The sequence below is a fragment of the Schistocerca nitens genome, chromosome 2 (assembly GCF_023898315.1).
Source record: "Schistocerca nitens isolate TAMUIC-IGC-003100 chromosome 2, iqSchNite1.1, whole genome shotgun sequence".
NCBI lineage: Eukaryota > Metazoa > Arthropoda > Insecta > Orthoptera > Acrididae > Schistocerca > Schistocerca nitens.
Window position 1 is genome coordinate 932,730,946 of NC_064615.1, and position 27,224 is coordinate 932,758,169.

General features: G+C 39.2%; 1 protein-coding gene across 1 annotated transcript in view; it reads left to right on the top strand.

Moving 5' to 3' along the window:
* Positions 1–4,896, top strand: part of LOC126235457 (uncharacterized) — a 121,376-nt gene extending 116,480 nt beyond the window's left edge. The window contains exons 4-5 of the mRNA XM_049944180.1: positions 4,156–4,224; positions 4,607–4,896. Coding sequence (XP_049800137.1) covers positions 4,156–4,224; positions 4,607–4,896 — 359 coding nt within the window. The remainder of the gene's footprint in view (positions 1–4,155; positions 4,225–4,606) is intronic.
* The last annotated feature ends 22,328 nt before the right edge of the window (positions 4,897–27,224 follow it).

Consider the following 27,224-nt stretch of genomic DNA (forward strand, 5'->3'; position numbering starts at 1 on the left):
TGAACATCATGTGACCACTGGTATAGAACTTTTAAGTGTTACAGGGTTTAGGTTAGCATCTCACTTTTGTAGATCAGAAATGGAGAAAGGAGGAGTTGCCACATTCATCAGGAACTGTCATAAATTTAAGAACATAGACATTCATAAATTTTGCCTAGAACAGCATATGGAAGCATGTGCAACAGAATTAGAATTTCACAAAAAATCCTTCATAATATTAAGTGTATATCGAGCACCTGCAGGTAACTTTAATCTGTTTGTCAACCACCTTGAAGCTGTACTGGCCCATTTAACAACCAAAAACAAAGAAATAGTGGTTGCTGGTGATTTCAATGTAGATTTCCTTAAAGACTCTCCCAATAAGAACTTGTTTGAGTTAGTAACACTATCATTCAACTTAATTCCCACAGTAAAGTTCCCCAATAGGATAGCCACTTGATCACAAACAGCCATTGATAATATCTTTATAGAAAAGTCCAATGAACAAAATTATATTACAAAACCAATAGTCAATGGCCTCTCAGACCATGACATGCAGTTCCTTCTGTTAAATGTTAATACTGAACAGGATATAAAATCTGTTAAATCTGAGCTCAAAAGGGTAATCAGTAAGCCAAAAATTGATTATTTTAGGACACTCCTCAGAGACATTCACTGGACTGATGTTTACAGCGTTCATGGCATGAATGAAAAATATAACATTTTTGCTAATAAAGTGCTTACCTTATTCGAACACTGCTTTCCCCCAAAACTTACCAAGGTTAGAGCAAAGTCTACAAAGAAGCCATGGATTACTCGAGGAATAGGGGTATCTTGTAAAACAAAAAGAAAACTGTATCTGTCACTCCGAAACATTTCCAATGTTGATGCTATAGCACATTATAAGAAATACTGCAAAATATTAAAGACTGTAACACGGATGTCAAAGCAAATATATTACAAGGAAAAGATAGTCATATCAGATAACAAAATAAAGACAATATGGGATATAGTGAAGGAGGAGACCGGTAGAACCAGGCATGAAGAGGAACAAATAGCATTAAGAGTAAATGATACATTGGTGACAGATGTGTATAGTGTTGCAGAACTTTTTAACAAACATTTTATAACTGTTACTGACAAGATGGGGTTGTCAGGTTCGGTAGATGCTGCTATGGATTACCTTAGACCAGACATTTCAAGTAACTTCCTTAATATGAATTTGACCCTCACTACCCCAACAGAAATAATGTCCATCATAAAATCTTTAAAATTAAAAACATCTAGTGGGTATGATGAAATATCAACAAAGTTAATTAAAGAATGTGATTCTGAGCTAAGTAACATATTAAGCTATCTGTGTAACCAGTCGTTTATTAGTGGAATATTTCCTGAATGGCTGAAATATGCTGAAGTTAAGCCACTGTTTAAGAAGGGAGATAAAGAAATAGCATCAAATTTCCGTCCAATTTCACTGTTGCCAGCATTCTCAAAAATTTTCGAGAAAGTAATGTACAGTCGTCTTTATAACCATCTTATCTCAAATAACATACTGTCAAAGTCACAGTTTGGATTTCTAAAAGGTTCTGATATTGAGAAGGCTATCTACACTTACAGTGAAAATGTGCTTAATTCATTAGACAAAAAATTGCAGGCAACTGGTATATTTTGTGATCTGTCAAAGGCATTTGACTGTGTAAATCACAATATCCTTTTAAGTAAACTAGAATATTATAGTATAACAGGAAATGCTGCAAAATGGTTCAAATCTTATATCTCTGGCAGGAAACAAAGGGTGTTATTAGGAAAGAGACATGTATCAAGCTATCAGGCCTCATCCAACTGGGAACTAATTACATGTGGGGTCCCACAAGGTTCAATTTTGGGGCCCTTACTTTTTCTTGTGTATATCAATGACCTTTCATCAGTAACATTACCAGATGCCAAGTTTGTTTTGTTTGCCGATGATACAAACATTGCAATAAATAGCAAGTCAAATGTAGTCTTAGAAAGATCAGCCAATAAAATATTTGTGGACATTAATCACTGGTTCCTAGCCAATTCTTTGTCACTAAACTTTGAAAAAACACACTACATGCAGTTCAGAACTTGTAAGGGGTGTCCCAAGAGTATATGTCTAACATACGATGACAAGAAGATAGAAGAAGTGGACAGTGTTAAATTCTTGGGATTACAGCTTGATAATAAATTCAACTGGGAGGAGCACACCACAGAACTGCTGAAGCGTCTTAACAAATCTCTGTTTGCAATGCGAATTTTGTCAGACATAGGGGATATAAAAATGAAAAAGCTGGCATACTATGCTTACTTTCATTCCATAATGTCATATGGGATTATTTTTTGGGGTAATTCATCAAGCCAAGCTAAAGTTTTCCGGGCACAAAAACGTGCAGTGAGAGTTATATGTGGTGTGAACTCAAGAACATCCTGCAGAAGCCTGTTTAGGGAACTAGGGATACTAACTACTGCTTCCCAATATATTTATTCCTTAATGAAATTTGTCATTAAAAATATATCACTTTTTCAAACCAACAGCTCAATTCATGGAATCAATACTAGAAATAAGAATAATCTTCACAAGGATTTAAAGTCACTTAGTCTTGTACAAAAAGGTGTGCATTATTCAGGAACACACATTTTCAATAACTTGCCAGCAGCCATAAAAATCTTAACAACCAATGAAATTCAGTTTAAGAGAAGCCTAAAGGATTTATTGGTGGCCAACTCCTTCTACTCCATTGATGAATTTCTTAGTAAAACCAACTGATTTGTATATAAGTACAACATAACTTCTGCACAATTTCAGTGCAGTAATGTGTTCATTGAAAATGTGTGTGTGTGTGTGTGTGTGTGTGTGTGTGTGTGTGTGTGTGTGTGTGTTAGTATAATCTAACTTCTGCATCATTTCAGTGCAGTAATGTGTTCATTGTAAATAAGTATTACAGTAGTTGTATTACCTTATAAATAAATAAACTTTTTTATTTTAAATTCAGTGCATTAGTATTTGTAAAATTACTCTTAGTGTTCATTAAAAAATGACGATCATTCCACTTGGGACCTGTGGAATGGTACATTAGCTTATTTGTTTTAATTGTAAATATTTGTCATGTATTGTTGTTTTTCTGACATGTTCCACATCCTGGAGGACCTCCTCACTACGGATCAATCGGAATGAAAGTAAATCTAATCTAATCTAAAGAAAAGTTAACCACATGGAACATCTGCATCTCAGCAGAGAGCAGTCAATTGCTAGCAATCCTTGTGGATGCCCCATGAACTCAGCTGACATTTTGCAATCAGCTGATCACTAGGTGTCAGGCAAGAGCTGGTTGCAACCTGCCACAGTCTCTACAGATAGTACTAATATGAGCATAGATTTTCATGGAGCCATCAGACTGGTGGAGAATATGAATAAAACTGAAGCACAAGCTTGGAGCAAAAGGTAGAAGTGCATTCACTTGGAAGCAAAAGGCAAAAGCAGAAGCATTAGCTTCTGATTGTAAGAATAACCTTTTTCTTTTACTCTCTACCTTTTACTTCCAACACAGTAGCAAAAGCTCCTAGCCACCTGCTTGGTACGCATTGTCAGCGAACCATTGTTGAGCAAGAGCAGGCTTTATCACTGTTTCCTTTGCCATGCAACTGCATTTCATTTCATTTATTTTCAGTGAGTACTGTCACTTACTGAAGTTGTCCGATTCAGATGAAAGCTTGGTATGTGCAGAAAGTTCTATGTTGTTTTTAGTCATGGCTTTAGAAAATCATCCTGAGTTATTAGAGAAGTCACAACTTCCAGAAGCAAAAAGAAAGAAAGAAGCAGCAATCCTAAATGTTATACATTCATTTGAAACTAATATCAGCATTAAAATTGACAGGAAACAATTGCTAAAGAAAGTTAGTAACTTGAGAACGAGACTAAAAAGGAAAACGGATAAGAACAGAATGGGAAATAAACCTATTGTTTTAAATGTTTGAGAGAAAAAGTTTTACAGCTTGCTACTAAGAGATGGGAATCCTACAATCAACCAGATACCAGGTAAGATAAATTATAAGCTCATGTGATGTTAATATTTGTTTATTTTCATTCAGTTAAAAAAATTACACACAGTCTGTAAATGTTAAAATGAGGTATTTTTTCAAATCGTTAACTTCCAGGGGCAGTGACACTAGAGGTTGCACCGTCCATATCTACACTATCACCAGTAGAGTGCTTGAAGTCATCTGGTAAGATTCAGTTCTAGTTTTTGCTAGTCAAACAAAACTAATTGCTGCTACTTATAAAGATACTAGCGGAAATTTGATTTTCGTGACAGTAGCGAAATGTTCTTATTACTGTATCGTAAGTACTACTACTACTACTACTACTACTACTATTATTATTACTATTATTGGTGGTGCTAGCAGTAATATGATATGTAAGAGCCATGTTTGCTATTCAGTTTCATTAAGTGCCATGGCTAGAGTTAACTTGGGCTGCCGACATTTCGTAACCCTGTGTGAAGGAAAGTTTCCGCTGTTATCTTTGTAAAGTAAATCTTCATAAAAATGCAAACACATGTTAAGTTCTACCATTGTATACATCTCTGGCATACATATGTGTTTCTAGGAACAGATGTTACACCTCGTGCTGGCCCACCATCCTCTTCGTCTAGAACAAGTCCATATGCTAGGCCACCACCCTTGAAGAAAGGAGCATTGCCAGAAACAGACAAGACGAAGATGCTCAGTAGCACAGAATTACATAGGCTGGTGCTGCTGGAGCAACTGAAGCTCACTCGACTGCAAATGGAAAAAGAAGCTATGTTAATGAACTTTCCCAATATAAAGATGAATAATGTAAACACTTTGCAACAGGAGGAAAATGAAAATAGTTTTAATGTATGTACCATTCTGTAGACTGTGTTATTCCTTTTCTTGTAGACAAGCAGTAGTTTTGTATCTTTTCGTACATAAAAAATTCAAAATCCTGCATTTTGTATTAGAGCTGCAATTTTTTGTCTTCTCTGACATCCTCTCCGAAGAATATCCACTTCAGTTAAAGGCTCATCACCACCACCACCACCACCACCATCTTCATGTAAATCCTGTGCTGTGTCTTCAAAATCTTCATCTTGTAGATGTTTTGCAACATTATGCAGTATAAAGCAGCAAGCTATTATTGTTGGAACATTTGGTAAGGCAACTCTACACATAAACTGCAAAACAGGAAACTGTCTCTTCAGCTGACCAAAGCAATGCTCTATCACAACTCTTTCTTTTTTAAAAAGGTTATTGAATGACTTGTGACTGTCCTCAGTTGGATTATGAAATGGGGTCATTAGCCAGGGCTCTAGGCCATACCCTTCATCACAAAAAAGAACAGTGTTCTTACATTCACTATTCACTCAGCACTTTCCAGACACTTTAATTTCTCTATATTTGATTGTCATGTACTGACCCGGGCCAGCTAGCCTCAACACTAGTGAACTGTTCCTTCACACTGCATGTAGCCTGCACATTTATACTAGCAAAACCCTTTCTGTTGATATATTCATCACCGAATTGCACAGGTTTTGGAATTCACACATGTGTACAGTCAATTACACCGATAGCACTTGGAAATTTACATATTTGTAGCCACTCATTTTTAGCCACAGTAATATCATGTGTTGATGACGGAAACTTGATCCACAAATCAGCTTTTTCCATTATATTTTTAGAAACACTACTCACTGTTTTACTCATTGTAGTTTGATGAATTCCCATTTCTTCTGCTATTCCAGACTGGAACCCTGGATCAGCTACATACCAAAGGAAAATCTTCATCTTCTGTTCCGACGACAGTGCTCCACCCCTTCTTTCCCCTGTCTGTCAGAAAATGCTTTGCAATCCACTTAACATTTTCTTTGTTGAAACAATACAGAGTTTTATACTGCTCTCCAGGTGGACTGTAGCATTTTTCGTGGCGTAAACATGCTGCTATTTGAACCATATCTGTGCTCTGCAAACGTGAGCCTGCTACTGACCAGCCTTCAAATTTTCAAGCAATTGCTTCCAGAATGAAGTCAGAGCTTCTCTTGCTTCTTACAGTTCATCTAATACCAAAGCAAGAGCTCAAGGGGAAAGCAAAAGCTTTCATTGTTCTTTTTGTTCCCACAAGCAAAAGCTCGTGCTTCACATTTTATTCATAAATTCTGAAGCTTTAGCTTTGAAATTCAAGGAAAAGCAATTGCTTCACTTTATTCTTACAGCCCATTGCCCAAGTACATGGCTCACTGAGGCAAAGAGGACATGGTGAAATCTATAGTAAAAATGTTAACTAGTCCTGATTTTTTCACAACCTTGTCTTGTATATTAATCAAAATTATTAAAGTATCATTAATGAACCTTGCCCAAATGAGCAGTTTAGGACTTAATATGGATAAGGATTCCTTTAGGTGTCCTATAAAAAAGTTCTAGTTATGAGGATACCATATAAGTGGATTAGCTTATACGTCTGTCTTCAAATTCAACTGAACAATTGTGAGCCTGAATACAGTCTGCCTGCTTCACAAGAAGTGTAGGTTTTCAGTGAGCAGAATATTGAAAAATGTATTGTTTGATGATGGAAAGGCAACAGGCATGTGAAATGTCACTACATAGGGACGTGGCATCAGTAGTTGTGTGAATATATAATTTACTAACTTTTGCAAACCATGCTGCTGAGTGCAACATGGCTAAATCAAGTAACTGCTTTACAGCCTGTGCCACCTGGTTCCTCATCTTCAAAATTTAGCGTCTTTTAAAGGTGTAGATGGGAATACTACTTAATCACGAGTCTGTATCCTTACTTATCCACATTCTCCCCCCTCCCCCCCCCCCCCCTTCTATTTCATCTCATCCACATCACCCCCTTCATTTCATCTCATCCACATAACCACTTTCTTATTTCTTTATGCTACTCTTTGTCCTCTCACCCTACATCACACTTTAGTTGGTTTTGTTGGGGATGTTTCTATCAGTTCATCTCAAACATCCCCTGATGCTGAAAACTTAATTCCTACTATGGTCCAATAAAAGATGGTAGACTGCATGCTGTCACTAATTTGAAACACTTGCTTGACAGAGTGGCACTGAACAGAAGTGTGGCAACACTATAAGAAATAACCAATAACATTGATTAAGAGTTGTGATACAATATGGTACTTAACTTTGATACAGTTGGATATGTGGCATTGGATGTAGTAATAATCAGGAAATCACAAGACAAAGAGCCAACAAACCCCAAAACGTACCGACCAATCTGTCTCTTAAACACTCTCGGCCAGGTACAGGAAAGGCTCCTGTGTGACCATTTACAATCACACAGATGTCTCCTCGGCCTAATGCCCCATCAATTTGGCTCCAGGGTAGGTAGATCAATAGAAGATGCCATCAACTAAGCACTGAAGGTTACAAATAGCATTGGCGACAAATACGTGGCCGCCATACTAATCGACATATCCGGGGCTTTTGACAACCTGTGGCGGCCATCCTTTTTGCCAGGTTAAGGGAAATGAGGCTATCAGCTTCGCTGTACAATAGCATCCTTGACTACTGCAGAGACAGAGTGGTGGCATGGAGGGCTGGTACACGGAAGGTTGTCGAGAGAATCACAAAGGGATGTCCACAGGGCTCGATCTGCAGACCAATATTCTGGGATATCACAATCGAGCCCTTGCTAAACGCCCTGGACAGTGACGACATGGTAAGAGGTGTGTTGGCTAACGCATATGACCTGCTCATAGTGGTGTCAGCCAACTCGAGAGCAGCACTAGAGACAAAAGGCATGCAACTGCTTCAGAAAATTAACAGTTGGTGCAAAGAAAATAAATTAAAAATAGCTCCCAACAAAACTGTATAATTACTGCTAAGAGGGACACTACAGAGGAATCCAATTCTAAAATTAAACAATACAAGCATACAGAAGAAGCAAGCCACACATTATCCCGGACTGCATCTTGATGAAAAACAGACTTTCAACCATCATATAAAATTGACAATTGACAAAGCCTCCAAAATTATGCACAGACTAGCAAAACTAAACACAACTCAGTACAAATTACCTATTAAGACAATAAGGACGTACCACATTGCAATATTTGAATCCATCACATGATTTGCTGCAAGTGCTTGGGCTCACAGATTGAACATACAGACTAACAAGACAAGGTCAATGTAGTGTACTCCTGAGAACGAGCGGAGCCTTCGACACCACATCACTAGAGACGCTTTGCGTTGTGATGGGGACCTGCCCTATAGACAGAACAATACATTATAGAGCTGCACTTTACTGGCTTAAGAGGGACAGGCTCGATAAAGTCACAAAAATTACGGAAACCAACATTATGAACAAATAACAAATGAAATAATGGCGGATTCAAACATGGCAGAGAGAGTGGGATGTATCCAACAAGGGTCGCTGAGTACACTCTTTCTTTCTTCATGTACATGAAAGACTACAACTGAAACATGTTGACTCTAGCTGGGGGATGGTCCATTTCCTGACAGGCCACGGGCTGTATCCGGTACATTATCTCTGCATGGGACTAACTATCAATGAAGTATGAGTATGCGGAGAAGCTGGGACACCAGAACATGTCATACTGCTGTGCAACATGCTAGCACAAGTGAGACCTATACAGAATAACAATGACATTGCCAGAATAATATGTAATCCCGATGATTGGAACACAATAAATAGTGTAGCTGATATTGTATCGAACACACTGCACGAAGAATGCAAGTGCCAAAACCCATATGGGAGGAGGCGTAGACAAGCACAAACCACGTGGGAGGACACAAACGTGACCACAGATTCCGAAACTGAGGCAGGAACACCAAGTGAACATGACTCAGAAGGGATCAATATGTAAGGGACCAAAACCAACAATGCATGACACTGCATGCACAACACAGTTACAAACAACTCAACAGTCATAAAACAAATACCGGCACCACATATGAAGACTGTAGTAATAAGGTAATGTTGCTTGGCAGGAGAAGGCTCGAAGAACTTTTATTCCGAGGCTCCTCCTCCCCAAGGACATACTGCATAGTTTTTAAAGTATACTGCACACAAGCAGTAATGTATTCCTGGTTTTACTGTGTGCAGACAGAAGTATATTCCCTTCTCTATTCAAAGCTACAATCAATGAATTTTATATATTAGTAATGTATTAAGTTATTTAAGGAATAATGCATTCAAGTAGCAATGAACGCAAGTTTATTTCTCATGTAAAGTTAAAATTCTTGTATTCCACATATGAAGTGCTATAACAGTATTTAATCTGTATAATCTGTGTAAACATACATGAGCAAAAACCATTTCAGATGAGAATAGCTCGAGGTTGTATCGAGACCTTCTCATCTGAAATAGGTAGAAATAGACCATTATCAACCAACATGCTACTTAGACTATATTACACATCCAAATACAGCATATCACTTCCCTCTACACACTGCAAATTATTTTCACCACACTCATTGTATTACATTCTTCTTTCTTTTCTTTTTATTTTTCTTTGACATTTACATTATGTAAATTATATTCTCATCAAGTAGGTAGTAACAAATTATATGGAATCATTTTAACAATTGTTAAGCATTTAATTCGCTGCAACCTCAGAGAAATCTCTATATATTATGTCCTTTATATTATTTAAAAAAAGCATTAACAACTGTATACCAATAAGATTGTAACAATAAGTCTTTGCTGTTAGATTCAGAAGCATCTGACCCACCTTACATTTCAAAGTAGTGGATTACTCTGTACTGTTAATGAAATAAATAAATAAATAAATAAAATGGATGTCCATAGCTGATATAATTAAATCTAAATAACTTTGTGATATGAAGATGGCATCTGTTCTTTCGGACATGTTTGAACTGCTGACGGGTGTTGATATACATCAATGGGGACAGTTGAAAATGTGTGCCCCGACTGGGACTCGAACCCGGGATCTCCTGCTTACATGACAGACACTCTATCCTTCTGAGCCACCGAGGGCACAGAGGATAGTGTGACTGCAGGGATTTATCTCCAGCACACTCCCCGTGAGACTCGCGTTCTCAGCTTATAGTCCACACACTACATTCGTAGTGCCCCTGCCATTACACCCATTACTCGCAGCAGACAATCCACCGAGTGCTGTAAGAGTTCAGGCAAATCTTGTGCATCCGCACTAAAGGAGGTCATCAGCCGGTTAGCCTTAAACGATATGAAGATGGCATCTGTTCTTTGTTTGCCACGAGTAATGGCTGTAATGGGAATGTAGTGTGTGTGGACTATAAGTTGAGAATGTGGGTCTCACAGGGAGCGTGCCAGCGATAAATCCCTGCAGTCGCACTATCCTCTGTGCCCTCGGTGGCTCAGATGGATAGAGCATCTGCCGTGTAAACAGGAGATCCCGGGTTTGAGTCCCAATCGGGGCACATATTTTCAGCTGTACCCGTTGATGTATATCAGCGCTCATCAGCAGCTAATGGTATTGATTTAATTGCAATTTGAAATAACTTTGCTGTCTCTTGACAGCCAATGATATTGTCACTATGACTCAATGTGATTAGAAAGACATTCATGCTTGTCCTATTACTCGTGGAACTGTACTCCATAGTGCAAGAACAGTGCTCCGTTATGCAATTGCTGGCATGTACTGAACTGGCTGCAGACATTGAACTAAGCAGTCTCACTGCAGCATCGGAACTGTGAGATTGTCTGCGACCTGCCATGCTTTGTGCCTGTCAGCAGGAGGATCTATCTCTGCCGGAACAAGGCAGAAGCAATGTAGTCCCAGTTGACAGCTCTCTTTTGGGTAGCTGGTAACATTATCAGCGGACTAATGCAATATGCAGATGGATGTGACATGGAAGCAGAAAGTTGTTTGAATTAGTGTGTACCTTCTGGAGGCTGTTGTTTGGAACTGGGAGGTGTCAGGCAGGTGTTATTCCAGTGTGATGATGGCCTCTGTGGTAATTGTTGCACATCTTCAAGCTTGGTGCACAACTGGTTTGTATGTCAATGAATCTCATTTACACTGTTTCCTCAGTGGTCTCTGTCTCCCACATTATCGGTTTCTCTACTGCTGTCCATCCAATACCTAGTTCCCTGAGTTCCAGAGTGCAATATGCTGCTGTGCATGCCTGCACCAGAGCAAACTTTTTGTTGCCCCCCACAGTGCAACTAGTTTTCAGCTCTTGAACTTCATTTTAGTTTTGCTACTTAATCAGACTCAGTATTGTAACATCAGCATGCTCAGTGCAAAAGCTATTGACAGCACAAAAATGCTTATATTTAGCCAGCTGGTACTCTGTGTTCCTTGGTCTGTAAAAGCTGTACAAAAAAACTCTTTGCCTCTGCCAACAGACCGCAGACTCCTTCACTTCCATTCTCTGCAGCTTCCACTGCTCTTCCTCACATGTGAGTGTACTGGACTTGTCATGAAGTAAAAATTTCTACCCTCATATCTGATGCTGCTGAATGTGGATTTACTATTCATCACCAAGACACAATCAGTGTATCCCATCTGTCTGCATCTAGAGTAACTTCTATGTGCAAATATGAGAAAGTTTTCTAATTCTTGTATATCATGTACCTGAAGTGACACATGCACAGCAGCCCAAAAATTACATAATGGAGTGAGGGAAACCACTTAAAAACTAAAAAGTACAGCCAGGTGGCTGGCACTCTGGAGCCCATTGTTGATCTGCCATGCGGATTTGAACCAGGGTTGGCGCACACTCCCAGCCCCCTCCCCCATCCTGGAAACTGGCACTTTATGGTAGTGCGCAAGACTGTCCATGTGGGTACACATATTTATACCATTACTCTACATTAACTTGAGCTCTGAAAATGACTTATTAGCCACCAATGCTGAAAGGCAACTCTCAACTCCATGGAAGAAACTGAGTCCACATACATATGTATGAGATGAAAATTAAAAATCTCTTATCAGTTTTACTACCGACATATTACTGAAAGAAATTAGTAATTAATGTTCTAATAAAAAGCCTCAACAGTGACAAAAATAATTTAATAAAAGATACTGGAGGCTGTTACATCTATTGTTTGTATCTTACTGGCCACTGTTCTACATAGTTGGAAAGTTCACTTAGTTGCAAAGTCTTCATAGCACTGATTTTGGCAAGATGATGCCAATCATGTCCATATCTGTTGTGGGATCATCCCTGCTAAATTTCCCAGAAGAAAATTTGTAATGGGCAGGGTAGGAAATTTCCAATGGCGTAAGGAGATAATAAACCACTAATTCAAATATCTTTTATGAATGATGTATTCCCAGCAAACATGATAGCTTATGTAAATGCAATTCAGTACTATTGCAAAAACATTAAGACTAGTTAACAAAAAGTCCTTTCAGCAAGTCTTTGAAACTTTGGGGTTTTATCACAAAGTGGTGGCAGTTCCTTCCTGTATATGGCACAGGAGGTAGGAGACATCGTTACTTTTGAGACTAGTACTCATCTAACCCATGTAGACTAGGCATTATGAGCTGAACTGGCCAGTAATTCTGTTTGAAGTCTCCAAAATGGCAGCAGATGCACCACCTGCAACGGCAGCATCAAATGGATCCAGCTGCCGCATCCCTCTTGTACCAAAGAATCTCTGCCACTGGCTGCTGCTGTCTCACACCTCACCCACACACAGAGGTGAGCCTCTGTATCTGGCAGCCTTCTGTCTGCTTTTGTCTCATAGAGGACCCACTCTTGTCTCTCTTCCAACACACTGTCCTCTTCCAAGAAACTCTCTCATTGGTCAGCTTTTACACTCCTTATTTATTTCAATACTTTAGTTCCTTGCATAATTCATAATAGAACAAAATTTATTGGTTGTCTTTCTTTGTCTAAAATAAAATAAAATGTTACAATCTTATTTAGTAATGAATATAACAGTATAAGAGTTCCTTGTCTAATCTTAGTGACACTCTTCCCTCCATGTCCTTGTTTGCTGCATAAAAGATTCTGAGATGTCCATCTTTGTACCTTGCAACAGTATTGTGCCACATTTGACAACTTTGAGCAAAAATTATATCAAAATGTAGCAGAATCATTACAATGTGTGACATAAACTACTCTAATGAGTTTGGGACAAGAATATCTCCCTGTGTGCTTCCATAAGATCAGAGGGATAGACTTTTCCACATGCAGCATATCTTAACCACACTATTTTGTATGGTTCTAAATATGCTTCACTCCAAAATAAACTGTGGGAAAGCCTTACAGTAATGTGAATTTTCCCTGTCAACAAGTACTACAACACTAATGAGACAGAACAATTTCAAATTAACAGTCTAATAGGACACTACGTGTTACAAGCAGATAGAAATGTCTGATGTGTCAAATATTGATATTTCTAAATTTGTATACATATAAAGCAAATGTATACTTAATATTCAACTGTCTTTGCTAAAATAAACAAGGAAATGTAATACGTTTTAGCAACAACCCAATAAAATTAAATTAAAAAAAAAGAAACTTGTCTTTATGTGCTTGTCTGTTGCTCAACACCTCCATTTTATGATAAGTGTTCACCTTTTACAAATTGTACTGTTTGAATCCAAAAATTTTCTTTCCCTCATTCACTCTTGGTTATAAATTTTCATATAAAAACAGATGCTGCTTTCAAAGAGCATTAATTGATGATTTTTACAAACATGATCTTCCCGTCTGGTCATATATACATTGTTTTTGGTAATAATGGCATTTGTAAGTATTAGGAGAAAATGGGTTTATGAGTACTTGGACATCACCTGTCATATGAGGTGGAATCCAAAATTTTCGGGACTGGTGCTGCCATCTGGAAAGTAGGAGTGGTAGATCTTTGCACAGCTAGGTGGTAAGAGCTGTATATCTGATGAGTCAGTGTGCAGAGTGGCATTCAGCTGGGAGGACATGTGGCGTGTTCACAGTGATTTCCATAATACTGTGTGTTTGGTGTGTGGTGATTTTATGATGGATCCACAAACAGAACAGCAGAACTTCGTCAGACCGCAGTCCATAGCACATTGGGTTATCACCAGCGATGAGAGTTGGATTTACAGTTATGACCCAGAGACAAAGAAACAATAATCCCAGTGGAAGAGCCTGGGCTCTCCAAGACCCAAAAAAGCGAGACAGGTGAAGAGCCAAGTGAAGAGCATGATCATGATTTTCTTTGATACCAAGGGAACTGTACATAAAGAATCCATCCCACCCAACCAAACAGTGAATTCAGCGTACTACAGTGACAATTTGCGATGGCTCCAAGAAAACATGTGAAGACGACGGCCCGAACTTTGGCATCAAGGGAACTGGCTGCTGCATCATGACAACGTGCCCTGTCACACACTTGCTCACCAGGACCATTTTGGCAAAATACAACATGGCGGTTGTGCCCCACCTACCGTACTCACCAGATTTGGCACCTTGTGACTTCGCGCTATTCCCATAACTGAAACTCAAGTTGAAAGGCCGTCAGTTCGACACTCTAGAGAGGATTCAAGAAGCATTGCTGGTGGTGATAAACATCTTCAAAGAACAGGACATCCAGGAAACATTTGACCAGTGGCAGAAGCGCTGGGGCCAGGGTGTATGTGCGGATGGGAACTATTTCGATGGTGACGGTGACAATTAGTCCAAAGGTAAGGTTTTCAACAGATTGCAACACCAGTCCCAAAAAACTTTGGATAGCACATTGTATATTCCACCATGGATGGAAACTTCTGTGTACGTGCGGATGGGAACTACTTCGATGGTGACGGTGACAATTAGTCCAAAGGTAAGGTTTTCAACAGATTGCAACACCAGTCCCAAAAAACTTTGGATAGCACATTGTATATTCCACCATGGATGGAAACTTCTGTGAACCCAAGGTTAATAGCAATTGTACTTTCAGTAGGAGAATTACAGTTATTTCAAAATATTTGTGTCCAATAAGAGAAACTACATGTAATGAATTTTTGAAATTAGAAACTAAAGAAAATTAGAATTAGAAATGCACAAATTAAACCAATTACATAAAGCATTCTAAAGTTAATTTGTGTGCGAAATTCAGCTGTTGTTTCAGTTTAGTCATGAAGTTAATGTCAAGTGAAATGTACTCAATACTTGGAGTTTGACAAATGGTAAAAGTCTTAATGTACACAGTGGGCCATAAGTCGGTTGTCACTATCAGTCCATCGTCTTTGTTTTACCTAGGGTAGTGGTAGTCATTTGTGAACTGATTAGTACATAATAATCATAAGTCAGTTGACACTATCATTTGAGGTTATTTTGTTTGTTGTGAAATGCAGTGGAATAGAAAGTTAGCTGCAAAGCAGCATGTATTTGTATTGCAAACTTGGTGGAAACATGACTGTTGATGGTTGTTATTTGTTTACAGAACATTTTACAATAATCTAACCTCATCTTGACAGGGTATTTGCAAATTAAATTTAAGATTTGAAGAGACTGGGTTAATAGCAGAGCTTCTTCATTCAGGTATGCAAATGTCTGTCACTATGGAAGAGAATCTTAGTGTTTTTGCACAATGATTTTCGGAAATACTAACTAAATCTAAAAAAGTGTCCTAGTAATATGGAATAGCAAGATTAAGCCTACAAAGGATTCATAAAAGCTGAAACAGAAACCATATAGGCCTCCTTTACCTCAAGGCCTAAATGAAGATGATCCAGACGAGTGTATGGAATTCTATAAGCTGTACACTGTTCAACAAGAAGCTGATCCCAAGTTTTACAAAAGCATACTTTGGAGTGACAAAGTAACTTTTAAGGTGGGGGTTCTACAAATCTCCATGTGGCAATGGGGACAGAGTTGACTCTCCTGGCATGAGAGAACGGGCAAGGATTTTCAGTTATTTTCAGCTATTTTTTTGACAGTACTAACAATTCTGTAAATTACCCAGACATGCTACAATAAGTGCCATTAGAATTGGTAAATAGTCCACTTCTTGAACATCTGCAGCTGGTTAAGGACAGTGTGATATGGTAACAAGATGGAGTATCCCTGCATTGTGGAGTTATTGTGCGAGACTTTCTAAATGAAAGCTTTGACAAATGGATTGGCAGATGGGGTAGATTTGAATGGTCTCAATAATCCCCAGATATCACACCCAGTCTGGCATGTATTAAAATAGGTCTATGCCATCAAAATTTGTGATGTTGAGTATTTGAAGGAATGAATCGAATCAGAATTTGAAAAAACCTACAATCCTACTCACCCTATAGAGAGGGCATTGAGTCAAAGACAGGCACAGTGAAAAAGACTGATAAATATTTAAGCCTAAGGACAAAAAAATCCTTCTTCCAAAAACTCTCTCTGTCTCTGTCTCTGTCTCTGTCTCTTGGGCCTCAGAGCCTGGAGACAGTGGCCATGTATGTATGAATTGTGCTTTTTGTGTGTGTGTTTTTCTATTTCAGATGGACTTTTTGTCCAGGAGCTTAAATGTTTAGCAATCTTTCTCATTATTCCTGACTGCGACTCAGTGCCGTCTCTACATGGAGAGAAGCAATCTGTTCTTTTGTTGTTAATCCATCCATTGTTTGAAGAAACCTACAGTCCTGGAAGATTTACAACAAAATTTGTAAACCAGTGTGCTTATAACAGCATGGAAACCACTGTTAGGATCTCTTTTGACAACAATTTTTTTCACTTGTTTAGTATTACTGCACTGACTTCTGGCCCACCCTGTATTCTCATGAACTTATGTGCACTTTGTTCATAAAGCACACATTAATACAAAACATGTTGTACTACCCTTTACTCCCCATAGTTCAGCTGAAATTTTTCTTGTTCAGTGATAAAGGAGTATTACTATGAAGAAAATGAATCACGGAAAAGAGATATGAAGGAAAAGGTTATAAATAAAACAGTGCCAGTAGTGTTCTAAAGATTGGAGCATACGATAAAAAATAATGGAGGCTACCTTGCTGGTGGTAAGGTATGTTCAAATAGTTATAATGGTATTCGTTTGAAACCATAAACAATAATTTCATCTTATGGCGATATTTACACACTAACAATTTGCAATGTGTTCAGTGTTGTATTTGTAGAATAACCAACAAGAGATAAAAAACAGTTTCTACAAAGCATGCTAAGCAGTGAGGTTGGTATCCGAAATTGCTGATAATGCCATGGTGATGAAGAATGGAGAACCAGCAATGCTGTCAGCCAGTGAACTGGTCACAACAGCTTCTAACTGGGAATGCTTATGCCGTGTACTGGAGAGAGCCTCTGGTTTCTGAGGTGAGGCGATACGGTGCCTGGCGACTCACATCAGCTGTGTTTTTGCTAGCTTAAAAGACTCTTCTATGGGTATTCTGGATATTCTACCACATTTAGACATTTGTGTGTTTAGGGGTATTCTCTTTCTCAGTTTGCTCTCTTGTCACATTATATGTTCTCTTGATGTTCTGGCTTGTGTTCAGTTTCAGTTGGTTTAGCTCCTCAGATGCTAGAACTCTTGCTGTAACAATTTGGTATGGGCCAAATAAAGTAGTGACTCTGATGTTTACGTATCATCTCAGGCAAGAATATTCATCTGTAACAAAAGAGAAGGATACTGGGAGGAAAAAATGACCTGTTAATGAGTACTGTTCAAGTATTTGGGATCCTCAACAGGACAGATGAGAGAAGCAGATCAAATGCATTCATAGTCGTGCTAACAGATTTATGCCAAATTGATACAGACAACACAAGAATTTCATGGATGCTCAGGGATCTTAGATGGAAATTTTTGGAGAAAATGGAATATTCTGTTTTTCCAGAGTGGTATTGTGTACACTTAAAGAACCATTATTCCACAAAGACTGTAAAAAAGGTTCTACTGTTTTTATTATGTACCTTGCAGTAGAACCATAAGAATACAATAAGAGTGGCAGGGCAAGCAGGGGAACTTTTCCTGATTTTCATTCATAAGTGAAGAGAGTAAAGAATAAATAATATCAAGTTTAGTATTATTTTCTGTCAGATAATTTTAAGGTAATAATAATAATAATAATAATAATACTAATAATATCTGTAAAGTTGTATATATAGATAGAAGAGTACTGTCAATCATTATTCCAGAATGTAATGAGAAGTGGGGAAATGATAGAGACAGATTATATAGCATCTGCTGTGCACCACTGTGTGAGTGGAAATTCACTGCTTGCTACTAAAGTAATTTTGGAGTAGGTGCTGTCTAATAATTACAGCCAAGTAAGGAAAAATAAATGATGTTACATAACACCATTTACTGGCTAGTAAGTTACAGGTGCAGGTGTGTTTATTCTGCAGCTATGCTTACACTTAGGAAAGTAAAGGATAATAATGACTCATAGCAAAACACATGGGTTGTCCAAAAAGAAAAATGTACTTTGATATATCCTAAAAAAACATATGGTACAAAAAACATTTATGTGCGTCAATATTAAACCTAGCCAAACTTTTTTTTTAGGAAAGGTTCCATTCTCATTGATGCATTTGCAATAACTAGACCCAAGTTTGTGAAAGCTATTTTATACTCTTCTATTACCAATAATTACAGCCATAAAGTTACTGTTTCTGAGCGTTTTATCATTTTCCAACTGCTTTTCTATCCAAGTTTACAGGAAAGTATGATATTCACTAGGTTTCAAGTTGGGACCGTAAAGCGAATATTCAAAAAATTCTGAATTGAAATGTAGCAGTTATTGTTGTACTGGTGTACTATTAGGCAACTGAATGCTGTTATGACTCAACAAAGCCCAGCAGGAAGCATTACATGCCCCATGTTTTAGGTGGCATACTGAAATAATCAAGAAGTTTTAGAATAGGCTGCTGAAGCAAACTCTTGCAGGCTGAAAAGATGTAGCATCTTCTTCCTATTATTCAAATTTGACAATGCTTGTTTGGTTTCTGAAAGACAATTTGTGTGATGCCTGTCCATTGTGTGTAGTGTCCTTGATCCCATAGGAGTCTGTCAGTATTGTTCGTCGTGGGCGCTAGCAACTGGTGACTGGTCCTGAAAGGTCTCACCTTGTGATGCTGAGTGCCAGCTACATGTATGTGAATGTGGCTTACAAAGAAAATTAGTATGCTCCACACCTTAGAAACTGTTTTGTAGCTGTACCGGAGTGTTTGTCAGGGAAATCAGAGGCCAGTTATATCTCTGAAATAGCATGGAATGTTGTTATAATGAATCAAGGCACTGCATGGATGCCAAATCAATGTTCTCCAAAATCAACCACATTACAGCATTTTGCTTGGAAAATTGTATGGTACAGAGGGGTATGAACATAATAAGGATGATACCCAGAACTAAGTGGAGCTTAGGGCAGTGTGGACAGCAGGTGGTAGGAGGGAGGCTAGAAGGGAAGGGAAAAAATGAAAACAAAATAAGATAAGATAAAAAAAATAAGATAAGAAAAATAGATTAACTCATAAGTATGCTAAACATGATACCCCTCATCTCAATGACTGCTTCACAGCCTGTGCCATATGGCTCCTTCCCACCAACAGCAGCTTTTCTGAATTGCGCAGGTGGGAACTTTCCCTGCAGTACATCCTACGTTCCCGTAACCCTCCTGGCCTCAGCCTTCGTTAGTCGCTGTCCTCACCCATCCAGCCCCCTCCCTGTTCCCATTCCAGCACTACACAGCCATCATTTCACTGCCACACCCAGTCTTTTAATTTATTTTTATTTTTCTTTCTCTCCTTTCCACTACTTACCCCCTCCCCCCTCTGCACCTTTTCTCCTGCCCTCCATCTAAACTGCAACCCTTCACTGTCTGTCACTCCAACCATACTATCCCTCCCCCTCCCCACACCAGCCTCCTCCTTACCCCCACCCAGTCGCCACTCCCATCATGCACTGGTGCTGCTGCTCGCAGTGTAGTTTCAGCTCTCAGACTGCAGACATGTGTGCAAGTTGTGCTTGCGTGAGTGTGTGTGTGTGCGTGTGTGTATGTGTGTCTACTGCTGACAAAGGCCTTAAGCCGAAAGCTATGATTGTGTGAATCTTTTTGTTGTGCCTATCACGACTTAGCATCTCCGCTATATGGTGAGTAGCAACTTTCCTTCTCTCATATTGTTAACTCGTAAGGAGGTATGCATGGACGAGAGAATGTGACTCAAGGAAGATGAAATAAAATAAATACATGAAATATAATCATTAATCAGTTAACAAAAACGACAGTAAGAATTAGGATAGTCAAAACTCTATTATATTTACATTTAAAACTTCTGTGTTTCCTTGTATTCCACTCACTGGTATTATATAAAAATAAAGGCACTTTGTAATGTGAGAGAAAGTATGGAATGTTTCAAACTGACTATGTAATCATGCATTTTATTTGATATTGCAATTTGCAGAATAATTTATGAAATTTTTAACCTCCAGACAGCTGTAGGTGACTTCTTGCTCAAATATTTTTTGTGTATATTGTAATTACTTGGTCCCCTTTTATTTAACATTCTCTTATGAGTGAACCAGATGACAATTGGTGGTCTTAGCTATCATAATTTGTTTTAAGATATTTAATAATATACTCAGAATACTTATTACAGCTATATGTTGCTCCACACATTTATGTTGCTTATGAATCTGAAAAGTTTTTCACTAGGGGAGAGTAGATACCACCTACAAGAAAATTAAAGAGACCTTTGGAGAAAAGAGAGACAGCGGTATGAATATCAAGAGCTCAGATGAAAACCAGCAATGAAGTGAAAGGTGGAAAAAGTATATAGAGGGCCTATACAATAGAGATGAACTTGAACACAATATTATATAAATGGAAGAGGTTGTAGATGAAGATGAGATGAGAGAGACGATACTGCAAGAACAAGATGACAGAGCACTTAAAGACCTAACTCGAAACAAGGCCCCTGGAGTAGACAACATTCCATCAGAACTACTGATAGCCTTGGGGGAGACATCCATGACAAAACTCTTCCATCTGTTGTGCAAGATGTAGGAGATAGGCAAAATACCATCAGACTTAAAGAAGTTTGTAATAATTCCAGTACCAAAGAAAGCAGTTACTGACATGTGTGAAAATTAGTAAACAATCAGTTTAATAAGACATGGTTGCAAAATACTAACATGAACGGAAAAACTGGTAGAAACTGACCTAGGAGAAGATCAGTTTGGATTTCGGTGAAATGTATGAACACGACGGGCAGTACTGACCCTATGACTTATCTTAAAAGATAGGTTAAGGAAAAGCAAACCTACTTTTATAGCATCTGTAGACTTGGGAAAAGTTTTTGACGATGGTGACTTGAGAACACTCTTTGAAATTCTGAAGGTATCAGGGATAAAATACAGGGAGCAAAAGGCTATTTACAACTTTTGCGGAAACCAGACAGCAGTTATAAGAATCCAAAAGCATGGAAAGGAAGCAGTGGTTGAGAAGGGAGTGAGACAGCATATCCCCATTGTTATTCAATCTGTACATTAAGCAAAAAGTGAAGGAAACCAGAGAAAAATTTGGCATAGGAATTAAAGTGTAGGGAGGAGAAATAACTACCTTGAGGTGATTCTTGAGTTTCTCCCGGAGTATTTGATAATCAAAATATCCACGGGTGTACTGCCGGTCTACAGTGTCCAACGGGCACAATATTTCGGCGATCAGACATGTCGCCATCATCAGGTGAACTGACGGACTGAGCTCCTGTGAACGTGCCGGCACGGAGATCCGTACACTATGGCTGCTCAGGGGGAACTGGGTTCGGTCGCGGCTGCGGCCGATTTAAATACCCTCCGCCCGCGGCGCGCTCACTCCGCCGTCCGCGCCCCGCGCCATGGTCGCGCGGTGGAACAGTTTGCGACGGCGTCTGAGATGACGTCGGTGTGATGGCTCTGTCCGCCGTGGTCGTCACAACTATACATTTGCTCGATTTACTCTTGATTAACCCAATCGCTGGTTCCCAAGCCTTGCTAAGATTATAGCCACAGTCACGGTTTATGAGGTCGTCATTGGTGCGAATTTCGATGGCCTCTCTAACAACGCTGTCCCAGTATCTCGACGTCTGTACCAGAATCCTCGTGCGTTCATACTCCATAGCGTGATTTTCCGACAAACAATGTTCAGCGACCGCCGACTTGCTCGGATACATCAGTCGAGTGTGCCTCTGGTGTTCACGGCATCGATCCTCGACGGTACGCATAGTCTGACCAATATACGACTTGCCACATTGACACGGAATCTGGTACACGCCGGCCTTCCTCAAACCGAGGTCATCTTTGGCGCTCCCCACCAGTGCACGAGTTTTATTCGGAGGACAAAACACAGTTCCGACCCGGTGTTTCTTCAAAATACGGGCGATTTTCCCCGAGAGTGCGCCTGTATATGGGATAAACGCAGTGCCTACCTCCTCCCTCGTGATTTCATCCATGTTCACAGGTTGTGCTGTAGTGGGTGGGCGGAGAGCACGTTGAATCTGCCACTCTGAGTACCCATTTTTTCGAAATACAGTTCTCAGATGTTCCAATTCCTGGGGTAGACTCTCGGCGTCAGAGACAGTGCGCGCCCTATGTACTAGAGTTTTAAGTACCCCATTCCTCTGTGAAGGGTGGTGGCAGCTGTCTGCGTGCAAATACAGATCAGTGTGCGTTGTCTTCCGATACATGGTATTGATAAACTCCTTGACTTCCTTACACATCTAAACTCCATACACCCCAACATCAAATTCACTATGGAGACTGAAACGGAGGGTACACTACCTTTCCTTGACGTCTTGGTCAAGAGAAGGCCTGACGGCAACCTACGCCATGGGGTGTATCGGAAGACAACGCACACTGATCTGTATTTGCGCGCAGACAGCTGCCACCACCCTTCACAGAGGAATGGGGTGCTTAAAACTCTAGTACATAGGGCGCGCACTATCTCTGACGCCGAGAGTCTACCCCAGGAATTGGAACATCTGAGAACTGTATTTCGAAAAAATGGGTACTCTGAGTGGCAAATTCAACGTGCTCTCCGCCCACCCACTACAGCACAACCTGTGGAGATGGATGAAATCACGAGGGAGGAGCTAGGCACTGCGTTTATCCCATATACAGGCGCACGCTCGGGGAAAATCGCCCGCATTTTGAAGAAACACCGGGTCGGAACTGTGTTTTGTCCTCCGAATAAAACTCGTGCACTTGTGGGGAGCGCCAAAGATGACCTCGGTTTGAGGAAGGCCGGCGTGTACCAGATTCCGTGTCAATGTGGCAAGTCGTATATTGGTCAGACGATGCGTACCGTCGAGGATCGATGCCGTGAACACCAGAGGCACACTCGACTGATGTATCCGAGCAAGTCGGCGGTCGCTGAACATTGTTTGTCGGAAAATCACGCTATGGAGTATGAACGCACGAGGATTCTGGTACAGACGTCGAGATACTGGGACAGCGTTGTTAGAGGGGCCATCGAAATTCGCACCAATGACGACCTCATAAACCGTGACTGTGGCTATAATCTTAGCAAGGCTTGGGAACCAGCGATTGGGTTAATCAAGAGTAAATCGAGCAAATGTATAGTTGTGACGACCACGGCGGACAGAGCCATCACACCGACGTCATCTCAGACGCCGTCAAAATCTGTTCCACCGCGCGACCGTGGCGCGGGGCGCGGACGGCGGAGTGAGCGCGCCGCGGGCGGAGGGTATTTAAATCGGCCGCAGCCGCGACCGAACCCAGTTCCCCCTGAGCAGCCATAGTGTACGGATCTCCGTGCCGGCACGTTCACAGGAGCTCAGTCCGTCAGTTCACCTGATGATGGCGACATGTCTGATCGCCGAAATATTGTGCCCGTTGGACACTGTAGACCGGCAGTACACCCGTGGATATTTTGATTAACTACCTTGAGGTTTACTAATGACATTATAATTCTGTCAGTGACAGAAAAGACTTGGAAAAGCAGTTGAATGGAATGTACAGTGACACAAAAGGAGGACATAAGATGGATATCAACAGAAGCAAGACAAGGGTAATGGAATTAAATAAGGTGGTGCTGAGGGAATTAGATTAGGAAACAAGACACTTAAAGTAGTAGACAAGTTTTGCTACATGGGCACCAAAATAATTGATGATGAGCAAAGAGAGATGACATAAAATGTAGACCAGCAATAGCAAGAAAGCTTATCTGAAGAAGAGAAATTTGTTAATATCAGTTATAGATTTAAATGTTAGGAAGTTTTTCTGGAGGTATTTGTCTGGAGTGTTGCCATGTATGGAAGTGAAATGTGGACGATATACAGTTCAGACAAGAAGAAACTGGGAATTTTTGGACTGTGATGCTTCAGAAGAATGCTGAAGATGATGAGTAGATCATGTAACTAATGAGGAGGTACTCAACAGAACTGGAGAGTCAAGAAATTTGTTGCACAACCTGACTAGAAGAATGGATTGGTTGTTAGGACATATTCTGAGACATAAAAGGCTCAACAGTTTAGTAATGGAAGGAGGTATTGGGGGGGGGGGGGTAAAATTGTAGAGCAGACCAGGATATGATGGATACAGTAAGCAGATTAAGAAGGATGTAGGTTGCAGTAGTTATTCAGAAATGAAGAGGCCTATGCAGGATAGAGTAGGATGGAGAACTGCATCAGACCAGTCTTAAAAGTGAAGACGACAACAAACAACATAATTTTGTTTATTCAAGTGAGTGTTGATATCTGTGATGATGTGGTGAAGTCATTTGATAGTAATCTGGCAATACAAGTTATCATAATCTTGTCATAGATAGACATGGTTGGAGACCATGGCTGTTCTACAAAATTATTTTATTTAAAAATTGCCATAAATGGTTTTGTATTTTTATACAATTCATCAAGAGAGTTTTTTCATGCTTTCATCAAAACAGGTTATACAATGGTTTCCTGTGAGTTGTCCTAGGATAAACAATAATTTACAAATTACAAATGTGTAACCAAAATATAGTGCAACCATTTTGGTTACACATTTGTAATTTGTAAACTATTGTTTACCCTAGTGCAACACACAGGAAACCAGTGTATAATCTGTATTGATGAAACGGTTGCACTACATTTTGGGTACACATTTGTAATTTGTAAATTATTGTTTATCCTAGGACAACTCACCGGAAACCATTGTACAATCTGTGTTGATGAAAGCATGAGAAAATCATCTCATGATCAATTGTAAAAAATATTCAAAACTGGTAACAGTACTTTTTGAATGAAGTGACCTAAAACCAATTTTTGGCTGGTTGCTGTTCCCCATCAACAATTTATTTCATACAAATTACAACTCTGAGCTATGAAAGAAAGGTGTTTTGGCTGCCAGTTAAAATATTTCAGATGGTATTGGATGCATCTTGGCTTCATCCAATTTAGAGAATATGTTTTGATCTATGTACTTTGAAGAACATATAAGGAAACCAGTGTTTTGGGATTCCTTGTAGTTTGCTTCCTACTATGAAACCTAGGAAAAATCCTAGATCCCTACTGTTGCAAATGTTATCTTCAATCGGTACCACAGAAACAAAGTGCTGTATATCAGCAGGATAAATCAAGATTACTGTTTTTATGATGGCAGATTTTACCAAGCTAAAGGGGATTCAAGGACCTGGTAAAGACAACATTCTGTGAAAAAAAATTGAAATGGAATGTTACAATATCTTGCAGCCATTAAATTGCTAGGAAGATGGTGCAAGGTGTACAACTGGAATTTTAATATAAGGATTCATCTGCAGTAAGTCTGGTGAGTTGTTATAAATTTAGAGCTGAAAGAGATTCATGACTTCAGTTTGATGAGTTACAAATATTTTTATGTCTCAATTTAATGTGTTCAGCTCTTATGTACTCAACAGTAGATGATGTTCATTGCAGTAAAAATATAGTAGAAAGTACTAAAATCATAATCTTAGTAGCTATTACTCACTTTAGGTGGGGAATTGAGCTCTATTTTAATTTATAGTTGACTTTTTTTGTGTCCCAGTTGACGTGGGCTGACCTGTAGCTCTTCTGCATCTTTTGGATCATGATCTTCAGATTAGTACAAGCATAGACTATCCAAATGTTGCAGCATTGCATAATAAAGTTATGAGCTTACCATCAATTAAAGCCTGGATCACAGATCGATAGAATAAGTTAAGTTTTAGCATTACAGCACGAGGTTTGTCATGCTATATGCAAGCATTAATAGCTGTGTACAAAAATAATGTAGTTGTTTGTTATTTCCATGTTCAGTTTAAAAAAATGAATATTTTTACTCTTAAGGCATTTACTATTTGTTATCTGTCTTGATACTTTTTTTTAGCACCTTCGAGAAACCATACACACAGTTTCCAACTACATATAATAGAAATACAAATTCTGTAGTGTAATGTACACCAAATTCTAGTACTGGAAAATGTGATCCCCATTCAACTGATGTTGGACAAGTTTTAGAGAGACATCAAATGATCTGAAGCTGTCCCCAACTTGAATGTCTGTAAGTATCACAGAGTATTACCATGCATATTCCAAATGAAAGTGAAACCCCGTTATATTTCTTACACTGCATTTCCTCTCACCAATACACGTGTGAACTAATTCCAAACATTACTTCTTTACTGCTTCCATTATCTGCAAAAAAATAAATGAAATATATTTTGAGGCATGTTAACACATGACATTTACTGCACAACATTTGTCAGACAGAAATCATGTCTAATTTAAACAGTGGGGAATTTGTATTAGAGATATATATTTCTACCATCAGTGACACATCTTGACACATCCATAGCGATATGTGCAAAGGTTACAAAGACAGAGTGAAAGCCGTGCGGGATTAGTTATTATTTCTGCAAAGAAGCTCAGCGTGTAAACCAGCAATAGGAAATTTACCAATGGTCAAAAAAAAGAATATGCATAATAGCTTTTTTATTTATTCTAGGTTAATTGTTTACCTGAGTTTGTATTTCTAAGGAACTTCCCCTTGGCTGCTAACAAAAGATTCCCTACACCCACTGTGTACTTCTTCAGCTTTTTTGGAGCAATTATTAGTGCCTTTATGTGACAGTGGTTGTAGGCTATCAGGGCAGATCTTCATGTCACCACTTCCATGCATTATTTTGCCTGTTTCTAAAGTTTTCAGTTGAATGAACCTCAGGAGCATATACATTTGCAGAATATTGTGTAGACAATAACCTATTTTGTAAACTGTAAAAGGCCATATTTTCTGGAGCAAGGAGAAGTGGTTTCTCAATATGCTAGACACAGTACCAATGGCATTTTCCTTTATTTCCGTGATCTAGAGTGTCTTAGTTATAAATTCTCATCGA